At 43.2% G+C, this 15,723-nt stretch overlaps 2 protein-coding genes and 1 long non-coding RNA gene across 6 annotated transcripts in view; 1 reads left to right on the top strand and 2 right to left on the bottom strand.

Moving 5' to 3' along the window:
* The window catches only part of LOC119328840, a 6,203-nt gene extending 3,237 nt beyond the window's left edge, over positions 1 to 2,966 (bottom strand). For 3 of the 4 annotated variants that reach the window (XR_005159181.1, XR_005159182.1, XR_005159180.1), the window contains exons 1-4: positions 2,345 to 2,966; positions 2,160 to 2,232; positions 1,049 to 2,048; positions 118 to 214 (exon numbers count right to left, since the gene is read on the bottom strand). This is a non-coding gene — a long non-coding RNA (uncharacterized LOC119328840). The remainder of the gene's footprint in view (positions 1 to 117; positions 215 to 1,048; positions 2,049 to 2,159; positions 2,233 to 2,344) is intronic. The other variant, XR_005159183.1, reaches the window with a different exon arrangement.
* The window catches only part of LOC119328839 (ankyrin repeat domain-containing protein EMB506, chloroplastic-like), a 9,341-nt gene extending 5,164 nt beyond the window's left edge, over positions 1 to 4,177 (top strand). The window contains exons 5-7 of the mRNA XM_037601835.1: positions 2,981 to 3,079; positions 3,164 to 3,262; positions 3,596 to 4,177. Coding sequence (XP_037457732.1) covers positions 2,981 to 3,079; positions 3,164 to 3,262; positions 3,596 to 3,700 — 303 coding nt within the window. The 3' untranslated portion in view covers positions 3,701 to 4,177. The remainder of the gene's footprint in view (positions 1 to 2,980; positions 3,080 to 3,163; positions 3,263 to 3,595) is intronic.
* Positions 4,178 to 4,363: 186 nt separating this feature from the next.
* Positions 4,364 to 6,176, bottom strand: LOC119331305 (tRNA (guanine-N(7)-)-methyltransferase-like). The gene is made up of 3 exons (XM_037604470.1): positions 6,016 to 6,176; positions 5,538 to 5,911; positions 4,364 to 5,048 (listed from the first exon to the last, which is right to left on the bottom strand). The coding sequence occupies exons 2-3, from the start codon at positions 5,862 to 5,864 to the stop codon at positions 4,587 to 4,589; spliced, it is 789 nt and encodes a 262-aa protein (XP_037460367.1). The 5' UTR covers positions 5,865 to 5,911; positions 6,016 to 6,176; the 3' UTR covers positions 4,364 to 4,586.
* Between the last annotated feature and the right edge of the window lie 9,547 nt (positions 6,177 to 15,723).

The raw sequence follows: 15,723 nt of genomic DNA, 5'->3' as shown, positions 1-15,723 counted from the left end.
CCATCCCAACTTCATGAATTACTTGATGACCAGCATCAACAAAAATATTGTGTCTACAACTCTACATTCATTAGTTTAGATTTCAGTCTGAACCTGGAACAGTATGAATCTGCATACCTTCTCATCATCCCAGGAACCCTCCGTTCCAGCAATCACCACGGCATCCATAGCATAGATCTGATGGGTTTGTGACTGTATTTATGACATTTTTACGCTGAAAAAACACAATAATACGGGTCAGAGTATAAGAAAATTACAGTACATGGAAGCACGTCAACTTCTGATACTATTTCAGTTCAATTTTACTAAGGTAGAAATAAAACCGACATAGTTATCCACGAACTTTTGTAGTTCAAACTGAGCCTTAGCATCACCACATGTATAGAAAAAGTCACATCAATAGTTCTTTTCATGAAGGATCTGGTAATTTTGAAAAAAGGAGCATTACCATCAAAATATAACATAGTTGGCTTTAAATCAGGAAATGTCCTTTGTGCAAGAACTTCTAGGAATAAATCCTAGCATGCAAGCTTCCACATAATGTGCTTATAGATTCAGACAATTTACCACTGTCATCATCATCGTTATCTAATGCAGTTTTCCCAAGTAAGAAAGTTACCATTTCTTCCATAGCTTCTGCAAACTCTGTGTACATTTGATCACAATGAATTATGAGTGTACTATTACACGAGCACATGCTCTTTATTAGAAGTGACTTGGGCACCGTTATTTTGTTAAAAAAAACTATATCAAAGAAAATGTTAGAGCACACCATATAGGATGTTTGCTTACAGGATCGATACGTCGTTATGTGCTTAAGTTCCTAATATTTATAACAAGTAGGAAAAACTCCCAGCCAAACGATGTACTCATGACAGAAAGAACACACTTTTTTGGCATTTGCTAAATAACCAGGGGAGTACATACAAAACATAAGATGTCTTGGAGCTTCAAGGTCCAACAGTATATATATTGCCTTTTGCTTACAGGATCAAAGGAGAATGTAGCACAGGACAACAATGTAACTGCATGAGAAAGAACTTAGTACCCGCTCACAAATTGCAAATTTCTGAAACTTCTCACAAATCACAATAGTTTGCATGGGATCTCCAATGCGTGGGTAATGAAACCACGAGGTTACTATTCCAAACTTCTCTACCTTCACTTTATGATTACATGCTTGATCAACTAAGAGATGATTTTGAATTAGCTTGTGCTATTTCCTCGAGAATCCTTTTGTGCAAATGGAATAAATCATCAATCATATCAGAAAGAGAAAAAACAAGAAACGAGATTATTTCAATGGCGAGCAAAGCTTTACTTGGTCCAAGAAGTGGTGGTTGCCGACCTCCTCCCTGAAGTCGAGCACCGCCATGACAGTCGCCTACGGTGAGCATGTCAGCGCCGGCGTCCCGGAGAAGCGGGCTCTCCTTCCACATGGACACAACAACACCAGTTACATAAGAGGCCAACCAGGTGAATGACCCTGCAGCGCTACTCTTGACGGCGAGATCTGTCTGGCACTTCCAATGATAGTAACTGAACCAACTAAATAAAAATTAATTACCATGCCCACTGCTGCCTAAATCTCAAGTACTATTCTTGGAGTATTGCAGGAGTAAGAGCGGCATGATTTAAACGTGTGGGCATACAGTACGTTGGGTGCCGGAATTGATACAGAACCTGTTGGTGGCGTCGATGAATCCTAATGTGACGAGGAAATTCATGGCAAGGTGGTTCATGTCCTGCTTGCGGATCTTGACATTGCAGCTTCCGCTCCCATTCGTCAAATTAGGATTAAGAGGACCTGGACGTGGGCGAGGAAGGCTGTCATCGAAGGGGCGCGCAGCCCACGGCGGCGAGCTCCAAGACGCGGCCATGGCGGCACCTGCAGAGAGGAGCAGTTCAGAGGAGAGAGAGAGGTAGGGGAAAAGAAGAGAAGGGAGAGAGGGAGGCACGGCGGCGTGATCCAGCTGGCATCACTGCACGATCAGGCTAATTGGCACTAATCACTGTGACCTGAGACGAGTCAACCAGCCACCGCCGTTCTGCATAGAGAAGAGAATTTGTCAATAGATTGCTTATTTGATCTTCTCTGCTTGTGATTAATCAAAAGATTCAATTATTGATTGTTTTATCCTAAACGTCCTTGCACTTACGAGAATTGCTTCATCGGAGCATGTGGGCGTGGTGAGATAAAAGGATTGCTGAAGCATCAACGGAATGAAATTCCTGGATCAAAGAAGAGAAATCTTCAATCGAGAATGCATCAACCAATCATGCAAAGGGGAGAAGAAGGTACCATGACTTCAATTTTTCTTGCACTGAATCAAGCGGCAACTACCTCTGCTTTTCATCAACATCTCCAGCGGCGCCCGCGTTCATGTGCCTGCTCCCTCCTCCACGGGACGCAACGGCTTGAGCGAACACGGCGACGCGGATGAGCGGCTTGGGCTGGACGAGGCAGTGCCGCGAACCGACCTTGCACGCGCACGGCTGCCTGGCTATCCCTGTCCAGCACCGGCGTCTCCCGGTAGGCGGCGTGTGCCGAGGTGTCCCCGGCCTCTAACAGGAGCGATGCGCAGTTCAGAGGAGAGAGAGAAGGTAGGGGAAAAGAAGAGAAGGGAGAGAGGGAGGCATGGCGGCGTGATCCAGCTGGCTGCTCCCGGCGAGGTCAACAAAGCGCTCGGGCGATGTCAGACGGGAACACGCAACGGCGGCGGAGGATAGGGCTAGGAACCCTAGTCAGGGTGAGGGAGTCGTGGGTGGCGATGGATTGTTTCTGTGGGCGGTGTGTGAGCGGACCGATCGTGGGGAGGTGAAAAAACCATACGAAAAAAACCAAAGAAACATGATGGTGGGAGGTGGGACAAAAAAAAACCGGGATGAAAAAAAACCTGGAAGCGAGACTACCAACTGCTTCATTAGGAGTAGAGATTTCTATACATTGGCCCTTGAATTTGGTCTGCCCCATTTGCAGGATGGAGCCACACCATTACATTATGCAGTTCAAGTTGGTGCCCTGCAAACCGTGAAGCTGCTGATTAAGTACAGGGTTGATGTTAACGTTGCTGATGTTGTAAGTTGAAAGGGCACACTTCTTTTACCAGCTCAACCATTCTGAGACATTAAGTTATTTTCTCATATTTCTCATGTCATGCAGGATGGCTGGACACCACTGCATTTAGCGGTACAGAGTAGAAATCGAGATATAACAAAGATATTGCTTGTCAATGGTGCTGATCAGACAAGAAGAACCAATGTATGGCCCTTTTGGTTTAATGTTTTTGGATCTATGATCTTTGCTTCTTATGCGCTCAGGTCCTATTTCGTGTACATTTTCATACCATTGTATGTTGCGTCACAAAATTTCGACGGTCGCCTTGAGAAATGTTCATATCCACTTTACAACTTCTTGAAGCTTGACGTTCTATCTAGACCACTATTCCTGCTATGCATATCTTGCTTTTTACTCTGAACTCATGAGCTACTGTCTAAACTACATGGGTTGATGCGTTATGTTACCTGAGGACCAAAAGATGATGCCTGAACTCTGAACTCACAAGTTGTTTGGATTTATGTTTACACATTACAGGGTGGGAAGACTCCATTGGACCTGAGCTTATGTTTCGGAAGGGATTTCAACTCATATGATCTGGCAAAGCTTCTCAAACTTGTTCCAGCCAACAGAGGTGTGTGAGGTTCTGTTCTGACAAAAGTTCGAGACAAAGATCAAATGTTAGAAAGTTAGTAGAACATGGGAACTCTGTCTTTAGGTGATTATTCCGATTGTTCATGGACTGTTGATCGCTCCTTTGCATCCGGATTCTAGAAGCTTATGTAGATGGAACCAGAAACATGTAGCCTGACAAGGATGAAATAGTCAGCGCTAGATGAAATTCTCCTATTTGAGGACTCCATGCAGCTTGGAACTTGGAAAATTTGCTCTGCAGTTGTTCTTATGGACATGTTGTGTAGTCTGTACATCATGCCTTGGGATAAGCAGTGGGCATACAGGAAATCAAACTACTTGAACAGGGTATATCATGTAACTGGATTAACAACATTCAGAGACGAGTTGGTGTTACCAGTTAGTACTACATGATTGCAACATTATGAAGTTGTGATTGTATTTTCTTCAAACTGTAGAATTCAGAAGAGTCATTTTCCTTTTTCATATGGGAACCTAATTTTTCATCATTATTCTCATGCTATAAAAAGCTGTCGTGTACTGTCAACGTATGAATCAACTTAAACAATTTTCATCCAACACTTACAGATTTGCGTAAATACGAACATTCACAAAATGCAACCTGATACCAATTTCCAAACAGAAATATTAGTTCTCAAACATGCAAATTACTAGAACATGGGAATCCAGAGAACTCGCATCATTTGAGAGTGCACTCATAGCAATCTTCCAGAATTTTTCGTAAAGTAGAGCCAAACATTCAAGATAGCAGAGCTACGTAAGACTACTGCATAGTGAAATTATGCTACACAAATGTATAGAAATGGCACAAATCCATCTAGCGAAGTCCAGGAAAGTACACTGGTGCTAAGAGCTTAGTAACTTCCAAAATTGCTTATTCCTCTTGCAAGGAGATGCGCCTGAAGATGGCCTGGAAAGTCTGCCCTCCATTCCTCGCGACCTTCTGGCCTTCTTCGGTGGCACTAGACAGTAGCTTCACAACTGGATCGACTTTTATCTCTTCCTCTGGAACAGCTTCGAAGAGTGGGTGTTTCTCCAGACATGTGCGCATCCATATACCAAGCTCCTCTACATCAGTAATAGTGTATATGATTCCTCCCGCTTCCATCACGTAAGCGTATTCATCGAGCAAATGCATGCTAATCACCCTCCTCCGGTGATTCTTCTCCTTGAAGTGAGGATCAGGGAACAGGAAGAACATTTTGGAGAGCTGAGCCTTTCCAAAGTAGTTAGGAATGTATTTCATTGAATTGGTGCGCACAACGGATATGTTGTCATATTGTCCTGGATTTGATGCTCTCAAAGCCAGAACCCTCTCTTTGACATACTCAGTCACCTGTATCAAAATTTGACAAACAAAACAATCAATCATAAACCTTGAACTACTCAACTAGAGTAAACAAGTAGTTTGAAAGAGGGGAAGTTTTCACTTCTTCGCTATGTACAAATCCATGGTATTATACCATCACATACCAAATTAAGCATGGTTGTGTAGCAGAAATTCATGTCCATTATCAGAAACAAATCAAATAAACTATTCACATATTTGGCCTACTAATAAAATGCATAATGTGCATTCTTTTTTTTCTTACTTGGATCAAGGGAGATATGCCCAAAGCAATATCAGGCACTCCACCAGGGATGGCACATGCATTTTGTATGAACTATGTATCGATGTCCATGACCTTGCAGTTAGCACTTGGTAAAAGTTCTGAGTATATGATAGTTTTAATCGCTTGTTGTTACTTGTTACCTATGACTATACACTTCAACATCAACTCTTCCAGGCAGCAAAGCCAAATTGAAGCAAGAGCATCAAAATTACCTTGTCCCTGAGCTCCATGCCAATCATGAGCTTGTCCGGGAAGAGCGGCGAGAGCCCGACGAGCAGCCCACCAAACCCGCACCCGACGTCAGCGAAGCGGATCCGGGGCGCCTCCGCGTCCCCGTCCCCATCACCGTGCTCGCCCTTGTCGGCCGGGAAGTAGCGCGGGTAGTGCTGCGAGAGGTCGACGTCGTCGGGCGATATCGGGATCGGGAAGTGCGAGTCGCTGAGCGGGTTGCTGTGCGCGCGCGCCCGGTAGAAGCGCTTCCGCGGGAGCTTCCCGGACCCCTGCTGCCCGCCGCCGTTCGCGCCGCTGGTCCTCGTCATCTGGCCAAGGCCGCGTGGGGCAGCGTCGGGCTCCCCGCCTGCTTCGTCTGGGTTAGGCATTACAGCAAACACCTTGTAAGCCGCGGTTCGACGAGGGCGCGATTCGATTGGACGAGGGTGGTATTGGGAGTCGAGAGAGGGAGATACAAACCGAGGGGTCGTAGGAGGCTGCGCCTCGCCGGTGAGCCGTCCGTGGGGGTGCGCGCGCGCTGGGGACGAAGGTGCGAGGGGGCGGACTGCGGGCTGAGCCGCCGGAGCTGCGTGTTAGGGCTTCGGCGCTGGAGGGGAAGGGTCAGGGAGCGACGAGTCTGGTCGGGGATTGGGCCGCGCCGTGCATGTGACAAGGAAGAAAAATCAGGCCGACGCGTGGGAACAAATCTGGCACGGCCCACGGCCCACGGCCCACAATGCCACGTTTACTTAACGGGAAGCAACTAGTTAACGAGCGCTCCTTCGGGAGCCTCGCAACGATCAGCGTCACTTGACGCGTTCTCAGTCATTCGTCACGTGTCGCGCTCTGAACGCTTCCTTCGGATTTTGTTTTTTTATTTTTCCGCACGCGTTTTCAGCTTTATAAATTGTTTTTTTGTTTTTTTCGACATTTTGGTTTTCCTCCGGTCTTCCTTAGCTTTTCGAGCAAAAAAATTTGTTTTGAAAAAAAATTGCATGAAAAAAACGCATTTTTTCCCTTTCGCAAAAGTCACGGTTTTTTTCCGCGAGAGTCACGGTCGTGCCTTTTGAAAACAAAAAAAAACGCGTTTTCTGTTTTCTTTTCTTTCGCGAGAGTCACGTTTTTGCTTCCGTGAGAGGCACGGTTGTGCTTTCGCGAGAGCCACGGCCGTGCCTCTCAGAAAGGAAAAAAATAAGTGTTTTTTTCTTTCGCGAGAGTCACCGTTTTGCTTCCGTGAGAGGCGCGGTTGTGCTTTCGCGAGAGACACGGCCGTGCCTTTCGGACACGAAAAAAAACGCGTTTTTTTGTTTTTTTTTCTTCCACGAGAGTCATGGTTTTTCTTTCATGAGAGGCACGGGCGTGCCTCTTTCGAAAAAAGAAAAAAACCATGCTCCCGGTTTTGGTTTTTTTGCCCGGTTTTTTTCGTCCGTTTTTTCGTGGAAAAAAAGTTCGTCAAAACCTATCAACATAGGATCTAGTTTTGAAGATCTCGACGTGAGGAATCCAATAATGAAAACGTTTCGAGATTTGGACGCACGGTTTAAAAGATAAACCATTTTAAATAAACGAATCTAGAAAAAAGGAAAAACTCACAGGTTGTGACAAGTGGCGTACTGCATGTGCGCCACTTATCACGACCTGGAAAAGTGGAGTGTTCTTTGCAACGAGTACTCCTTAATTAGTGATTTCGAGCAATTCCGTGCCGGCCCGTGTGCCGCGCCTCCAGGCCCGGACACGGCCCCTTTAGTAAACAGGCCGGCCCGCTGCATGTTTAGCCCGTGTGTGGGCTGCATACTTCGGCCTAATGGGCTATTTTGGTGCCACTTAGGCTATTTTTGCCTCTATAAATCAAATTTAAACGGATCGTGTCGTGCCGAGCCAGGCACGGCTCAAGGGGTGCCTCGTGCCGGGCCAGGCCCGTGATGAGCCGAGCACCTGTGTTCACTTGGCCAGGTTTGGTGGGAATATCCTGGGAGCTTCTAGTTGGCGCCTTCTGTGCCGGTTACCTTAAGTGGCGCCTGTAGGGCGTCGTTGCTGGGCTGTTTCTTTCGACTGTTTCTTCGTTCTGCTGTTTGTTCGTTTTGCTGTTTCTTCTAACTTCCGACAATACAATTCGAACTGCAAATTTCTTTCCGAATATGTATGAAATGAAATATGCTTGAACAAAATATGGAACAAACATTTTTAACAATGGAAAAATCTCCATAAGTCACAGAAACCTGCTGATTGAAATCTTTAAGAATTTGGATCTGGCTTCCAGTAATTTAGTTGTTTGAAAGAAAAATTCTTTGTAAGAAGTACAACTGAATTTAGAAATTAATGCTCTGGACAGATTTTGAACATGTGCGGTTTCACTAACAAACGAGTTCTGCTAACCACTCGGACTACTTACGACTAGTGATAGGTAACATCGCAAATTATGTAATAACAGTGTTGCAGTGCTATTTTATTGGACAAAACTGTACCAATTACTATTTTTTGAATTATTTGACAAACAAAAATCGTGAATTTGAACAGGTTCATAGATTTCGAACAAAGTTCATCGATTTTCAAGAAAAGTTCACAAACTTGAAAAACGTTCATCAATTTTCAAACAAAAGTTCATCGATTTTGAATATGTTCATCGAAATTTGAAAAAAGTTCATTGAAATTGAAAAAAGTTCATGGATTTCAAAATTAGTTCATAAATTTTCAAGAAAAGTTCACGAACTTGAAAAAAGTTCAACAATTTTTAAACAAAAAGTTCAGCAAATTTGAAAAAGTTCATCAAAATTTAAAAAAAGTTCATGGATTTTCAAAAAAAGTTCATCAATTTTCTAGAAAAGTTCACAAACTTGAAAAAAAGTTCATTGAGATTGAAAAAAGCTCATGAATTTTCGAAGAAAGTTCATCGAGTTTGAAAAACAAGTTCATGATTTTTTTCGAAAATTTCACAAAAATAGAAAAACAGTTCATGGATTTTTGAAAAGTTCACAATTTTGGAAAAAGTTGACTAGATTTGGAAAAAAGGTTCATCAAATTTGGCAAGAAATCCTTGATTTTTTTAAAAAAGTGCATCATTATCAAAAAAGTTCATTGCATTTGAAAAAAAGTCCATTCAAAAATACAGAAGGAACAGATTCAAAGGAAAAAGGAACACAGGATTAAAAAAATGAAAAAAAATAAGAATACCCGGATAACAACCGCCCCGGAAATAACCAATGAACCGTGAAAAAACCGGCTTGGGAAGTTTTTTGACGCTTCCCAAAACCAAGGGATTCCCGCGATTGAAGATACCAATAAAAACAAAAAAAAACCAGTTACGAAACAGTGGTTGTTCGATGACCTAGTGGTGGCTGTGTTGGGGTCGCTGCAACTGATCGTGAGTTCGAACTTCCGCGGCGCACATTTTTTGAACATTTAAACAGAAAAGAAGAAGATATACATGGGCCGGCCCAGGTCGCAGCGGCTGCAGGCGCCCGTTTGCGAAATGCCCTATAACGGGCGCCTGCAGTGCTAAATAGGAAATGCCGAATATCCTTTTAGACAATTTGGCTTCGTTTCCTGCATGGGCATATTTCTTGGCCCATGAGTCATGGATACAAAAAAATGACACAACAAGCTCGCAAACAATAATCATCGTGCACCGTTAGTCCACGACCTCTCTCTCTCTCTCTCTTGTGGGCGAGGGAGCAAATTAGAGCCAAAACCTAGTGCACAATCATAGGATAGTGCATCAACGAATGTAGACAGTGGTCGGCGGTAAGTGGAAGATGGCGGGTCATGTGTTCAGTTTATGGTTGGTGGTTAGAGGTATAGTTTCCTTTTCTGGCATCATCGTCGAGGTGGAGTGCCAGATTTAGAATTTGATGGCGTGACTCGGGTGTTACCCTGACCAGATTCTTCTAACGACAAATATTTCGTCTTTGGTAAGTTACTTTGGAGGTCCGAGGTTCAAAAAACTTCATATTGGTGATGGAGCCGCATCGAGGTCGAGTGAAGAGGTGATCCGTCACATTTTCTTTTGGTGGATCTTGCTCCCCTTCTGGGGTGGTGTAGGAGGCGGGTGATGGGCGTTGGAGTCATACTCAAGGAATTATTCGATCTTGATCATAATTTTCCTTCATGGCTGATGGCCTTTGTGCAAAGCCTAGAGTCTTATTGTCTTTCCAGTTTTGTCATGTAGATGTTTAATTACATGGCTTATAACTTGATCTTATTAAAAAATGAAAAGAAGGATATACCCCCGGCCTCTGCATCAGAATGATGCATGCATTCATTTTATTAATTATTCATAAAGACCTTACAAAGTAATACATCAGTATGCCTGAAGCCAGCACCTTGGCAACACACATGTCGCTACTCCTACCTCCTTGATGAAGGGGTGCAAAATGTCCAAGCCTAATACAAACAGACATCGCACCAAATCCTAACATCTAAAGCCGGATGCCCCAACCAAGCCACAATGCTGGGAGTGGGTCACACACCGTATGGCGCACTGTCAGATACCGCCACCACCGCCAACCACTGATCCATCTCCATAGCAGGTACGGATGCACCAACCTTGCCAGGCCTGTCGTCGACGCCACCTTGGCGTTAGACAACAACACCATCATGCGTGTGTCCATCCACATGCGCCCATTGTAGAAACTCCGTAGCACCATGCCGCCGTGATCCACCGTCGGCCTTGCGGTAGATGTAACACCGTTCCTCCTCTTATCACCGCCAGCCGTCACTTGCTCCAAAACGATGCCCTCGGGAGGGAAAGCGATACTGAGAACGCCATCATCGTCCAATCTGGGATACCCGAATCTAGGGTTTCCCTTGAAGTATCCTGAACCTGATGACGCAAACTGCAACGACGATGCCTCGACAAGCAAACGACATCAAAGACGTCGACATCGTCGGTCATGACCGAAATCAACATGATTTTCATCGGCAGTTGCGCCATCGGGCGTGCACCACCGGCTTCGTGATACGTCTAGTGGGCAATCGTTTGCACCGCCGGATTCGTGATACGTCTAGTGAAACAGATCTATTTGATCTCATGCATCCGGCTAGGCCTTATTGGCAGTACAGCGGACTCGCAGTGGCCTTCCGCCATCCATCGGCAGCTCGTCCCTTCCTAGAAGCAGTTAGACGCGGCCTCCCTACTCGTGAAGTTGTTTTTTATCAAGAGAGAGAGAGAGAGAAACGGATCTATTTGATCTCATGCATCTGGCTGGGCCCTATTGGCGCGACTAGCAAAAGAGCCTGTGCGTTACAATGGAAGAGAAAACATAACACACGTTCTTAACTCAAGAACTATCACTCAAGACCACAATATGCCCATCTCCTTTATTTTTGCGAGGCATCATATTTGCGTTGCCGCTTATCCTCCTTCTCACCCTCGGCGGCGATGGCCTCGGTGTTCTCCTCAAAACAACAAAAAACGTGTGTTGAATATGGTTAATCCTAAGGCGTCTCTCTCTCTCTCTTCCTCTCTCTCTCGCTCGCTTTCTCTCACTCTCACGATGGGATATCTGTTGTTTTCCCCTGCGACATTTTTTAGAGGTATGCATGTGTAGTTATCAATGTTTTTTTTTCGTATGTGGTTATAGTGGGGTGTTTATTTGCAATCCGGATCGCCGCCGGTATGAAAAAAATAAATCTTGCACTATAAATTATAAGTTTGCTTCCATAACAATATTTTAAAAATATTTAACAGGTAAAATTAACATCATATTTAGATTTCACACATTTTTCTAATAAAATTTCATATATAATATGTTAAAATCGAAGTTACGGTTTAAAAGATACAGATAATTTAGAAAATCATTTGGTTTGACTCAAATATATTCCAAAATAATATTTAAAAATACTTAACAGGTAAAATAATCTCATATTCATATTCTACATATTTTTCTAATCAAATTTCATATTAACATGTTTAAATCGGAGTTACGATTTAAAAGATATGGATGATTTTAAAAAGCATTTGTTTGACTTAAATATGATCCGCGAATGAATTACCTAAAACATCAGGGGGGGTTTCGAAAAATGTAAAATAACGGTTCGGGTGTGACTTAAATCTGGACGGCGGGTTGATTTCAAGAAAAGACATGGACTTTTGTGTAAAATACGAAAATAACAATTTGTTTTAACTTAAAACAGGACTGTGGGTTGAATTCTCTGAAATAGAGGGAGTTTTCTGAAAAATGCCATGACGGACGAAAGAAATCCAATTTGCTTTATTATTAGGTAAAGATTAGTGGAACGATTATATTGACGAGGGGCCTCACCGTAACGAACGCCCGCTTCTGGTGCATCCGTCTGCAGTTTTCTTACGATAGGATCAGACGAGCCAACTAAAAAGCCAGCAATCCAGCGCATGACCGGATCGTATCAGGGTTTTTTCACCGATCGGGGCCCCTACGATTTGCGGGGCCCTGAGCGATCGCACCGCTCGCACACCCTCCTCGACGGGCCTGGGAAACACCATGGTACGCTCCGGTACTGATGCAAATGATATGTTTTTTTATTAGTTGCATAAAAAGTATAATCCTTTTTCTAAAACAAAGTTGACCTACTTTTGTAACCATATTTTTTGGGTTAATTGGATTAATACCAATCGAATTCTGGCAATTCTGAGAAATGCCACTGCAATTTCTAAACTTTAAAAAATGCCACTAGAAATGAAATTTTTCAAAGTTTGAAAATTGCAGTGGCATTTCTCGGAATCGCCAGAATTTGAATGACATTTATCCAATTTTTTATTGTTCCGTGATGTTATATTATCATTCTTAAATGTTTTACAATGATTTTATACTCATTTTATATCATTTTTGGTACTAACCTATTGACATAGTGCCAAGTGCCAAGTGCCAGTTGTTGTTTTCTGCATGTTTTTTACATTGCAGGAAATCAATACAAACGAAGTCCAAACGCAACGAAAATTTTTGTGAATTTTTTTGGACCAGAAGACATCCAGTGGGCCGGAGAAGCACCTGGGGGTGCTCCGAGGGGAGCACAACCCACCAGGGAGAGCTTGGGGGCCCAGGCGCGCCAAGGTGGATTGTGCACACCTCGTGTGCCCCCTGAACCACCTCTTTGCTCTATAAATACCCCAATATTCCATAAACCCTAAGGGAGTCGACAAAAATCAATTCCAACCGCCGCAAGTTCCAGAAACCACAAATCCAATCTAGACACCAACACAGAGGGGTGCATCATGTCCATTGGTGCCTCTTCGATGATGCGTGAGTAGTTCTTTGTAGACCTATGGGTCCGTAGTTAGTAGCTAGATGGATTCCTCTCTCTCGTTTGATTCTCAATACAATGCTCTCTTGGAGATCCATATGATGTAACTCTTTTTTGCGGTGTGTTTGTTGGGATCCGATGAACTTTGAGTTGATGATCAGATCTATCTTTTTATCCATGAAAGTTCTTTGAGTCTTCTTTGATCTCTTATATGCATGATTGCTTATAGCCTCGTATTTCTTCTTTGATATTTGGGTTTTGTTTGGCCAACTTCATCTATTTATCTTGCAATGGGAAGAGGTGCTTTGTAATGGGTTCGATCTTACGGTGCTTGATCCCAGTGACAGAAAGGGAAATGACACATATGTATCGTTGCTATTAAGGATAACAAGATGGGGTCTATTTCTGCATAAATAGATCTTGTCTACATCATTTCATCGTTCTTACTGCATTGCTCCGTTTCTCCATGAACTTAATACACTAGATGCATGTTGGATAGCGGTCGATGTGTGGAGTAATAGTAGTAGATGCAGGCAGGAGTCGGTCTACTAATCTTGGACGTGATGCCTATATAATTAATGATCATTGCCTGGATATTGTCATGATTAATTGAAGTTCTATCAATTGCCCAACAGTAATTCGTTCACCCACCGTTTGCTATTTTTCTCGAGAGAAGCCACTAGTGAAATCTACGGCACCCGGGTCTCTTTTTTATTATATTTGCTTTTGCGGTCTATTTTCCTTTGCTTTGTTTTTAGATCTATTAAACCAAAAATACAAAAAAACCTTGTTGCACTTTATTTTATTTGCAATCCAATTATCTTATCTATTACAATGTTACCCCGTCCGTTTGCCAATTTCTGGCGCCGTTACCCGAAAGGGATTGACAACCCCTTTAACACATCGAGTTGCGGGTATTTGTCATTTGTGTGCAGGTGTTATTTACGTAGTGTTGCTTGGTTCTCCTATTGGTTCGATAACCTTGGTCTCATCGCTGAGGGAAATACCCATCGTCGCTGTGTGCTACCTCATGAGCACTGCGTTGGATTTCCTTGAAGAAGAAAGGATGATGCAGCAAAGTAGTGTAAGTATTTCCCTCAGTTTTTGTGAACCAAGGTATCAATCCAGTAGGAGGCTACGTGTGAGTCCCTCGTACCTGCACAAAACAAATAACTCCTCGCAACCAACGCGATAAGGAGTTGTCAATCCCTTCACGGTCACTTACGAGAGTGAGATCTGATAGATATGATAGGATAATATGTTTGGTATTTTTGTGATAAAGATGCAAAGTAAAATAAAAGCAAAGTAAAAAAGCAAAGGAAATAACTAAGTGTTGGAAGATTAATATGATGAAGATAGACCCGGGGGCCATAGGTTTCACTAGTGGCTTCTCTCAAGAGCATAAGTATTTTACGGTGGGTGAACGAATTATTGTTGAGCAATTGACAGAATTGAGCATAGTTATGAGAATATCTAGGTATGATCATGTATATAGGCATCACGTCTGAGACAAGTAGACCGACTCCTGCCTGCATCTACTACTATTACTCCACTCATCGACCACTATCCAGCATGCATCTAGAGTATTGCGTTCATGAAACAGAGTAACACCTTAAGCAAGATGACATGATGTAGAGGGATAAATTCATGCAATATGATAAAACCCCATCATGTTATCCTCGATGGCAACAATACAATACATGCCTTGCTGCCCCTACTGTCACTGGGAAAGGACACCGCAAGATTGAACCCAAAGCTAAGCAATTCTCTCATTGCAAGAAAGATAAATCTAGTAGTCCAAACCAAACTGATAATTCGAAGAGACTTGCAAAGATAATCAATCATACATAAAAGAATTCAGAGAAGATTCAAATATTGTTCATAGATAATCTTGATCATAAACCCACAATTCATCGGTCTCAACAAACACACCGCAAAAAGAAGATTACATCGAATAGATCTTCACAGGTGTAGGATCGAAAGTATGTCTAGAGGGGGGTGATTAGACTACTTGACCAAATAAAAACTTATCCTTTTCCCAATTTTAGTTCTTGACAGATTTTAGCAACTTTAGACAAGTCAAGCAATCTTAACACAATTCAAGCAAGCATGCAAAGAGTATATGAGCAGCGGAAAGTAAAGCATGCAACTTGCAAGAATGTAAAGGGAAGGGTTTGGAGGATTCAAACGCAATTGGAGACATGGATGTTTTTGTCGTGGTTCCGATAGGTGGTGCTATCGTACATCCACGTTGATGGAGACTTCAACCCACGAAGGGTAACGGTTGCGCGAGTCCACGGAGGGCTCCACCCATGAAGGGTCCACGAAGAAGCAACCTTGTCTATCCCACCATGGCCGTCGCCCACGAAGGACTTGCCTCACTAGCGGTAGATCTTCATGAAGTAGGTGATCTCCTTGCCCTTAAAAACTCCTTGGTTCAACTCCACAATCTTGTCGGAGGCTCCCAAGTGACACCTAGCCAATCTAGGAGACACCACTCTCCAAGAAGTAACAAATGGTGTGTTGATGATGAACTCCTTGCTCTTGTGCTTCAAATGATAGTCTCCCCAACACTCAACTCTCTCTCACAGGATATGGATTTGGTGGAAAGAATATTTGAGTGGAAAGAAACTTGGGGAAGGCTAGAGATCAAGATTCATACGGTAAGAATGGAATATCTTGGCCTCAACACAAGTGTAGGTGGTTCTCTCTCAGAAAAAGTAAGTTGGAAGTGTAGTTTTGTTCTGATGGCTCTCTCCACGAATGAAGAGGTGGTGGAGGGGTATATATAGCCTCCACACAAAATCTAACCATTACAGACAACTTACCAATCTCGGTGGGACCGAATAGTTAAACTCGGTCGGACCGATTCAGCAAAGCTAATGACCATTAGGTTTTTCGGTGGGACCGACATGCAACTCGGTAGGACCGATATGATTAGAGTTAGGGCATAACGTAATCTCGGTGAGA

The sequence above is a fragment of the Triticum dicoccoides genome, chromosome 7A (genome assembly GCF_002162155.2).
Source record: "Triticum dicoccoides isolate Atlit2015 ecotype Zavitan chromosome 7A, WEW_v2.0, whole genome shotgun sequence".
Classification (NCBI taxonomy): domain Eukaryota; kingdom Viridiplantae; phylum Streptophyta; class Magnoliopsida; order Poales; family Poaceae; genus Triticum; species Triticum dicoccoides.
This window is presented reverse-complemented; position numbering and strand designations above follow the sequence as displayed.

Bases quoted from the DNA above. Each gene is read 5' to 3' on its own strand.
- LOC119331305 (XM_037604470.1), bottom strand. From the start codon at position 5,864: ATGACGAGGACCAGCGGCGCGAACGGCGGCGGGCAGCAGGGGTCCGGG. The intron at 5,049-5,537 runs GTAATTTTGATG...ATTTTGATACAG, and splicing joins GCATGGAGCTCAGGGACAAG to GTGACTGAGTATGTCAAAGA.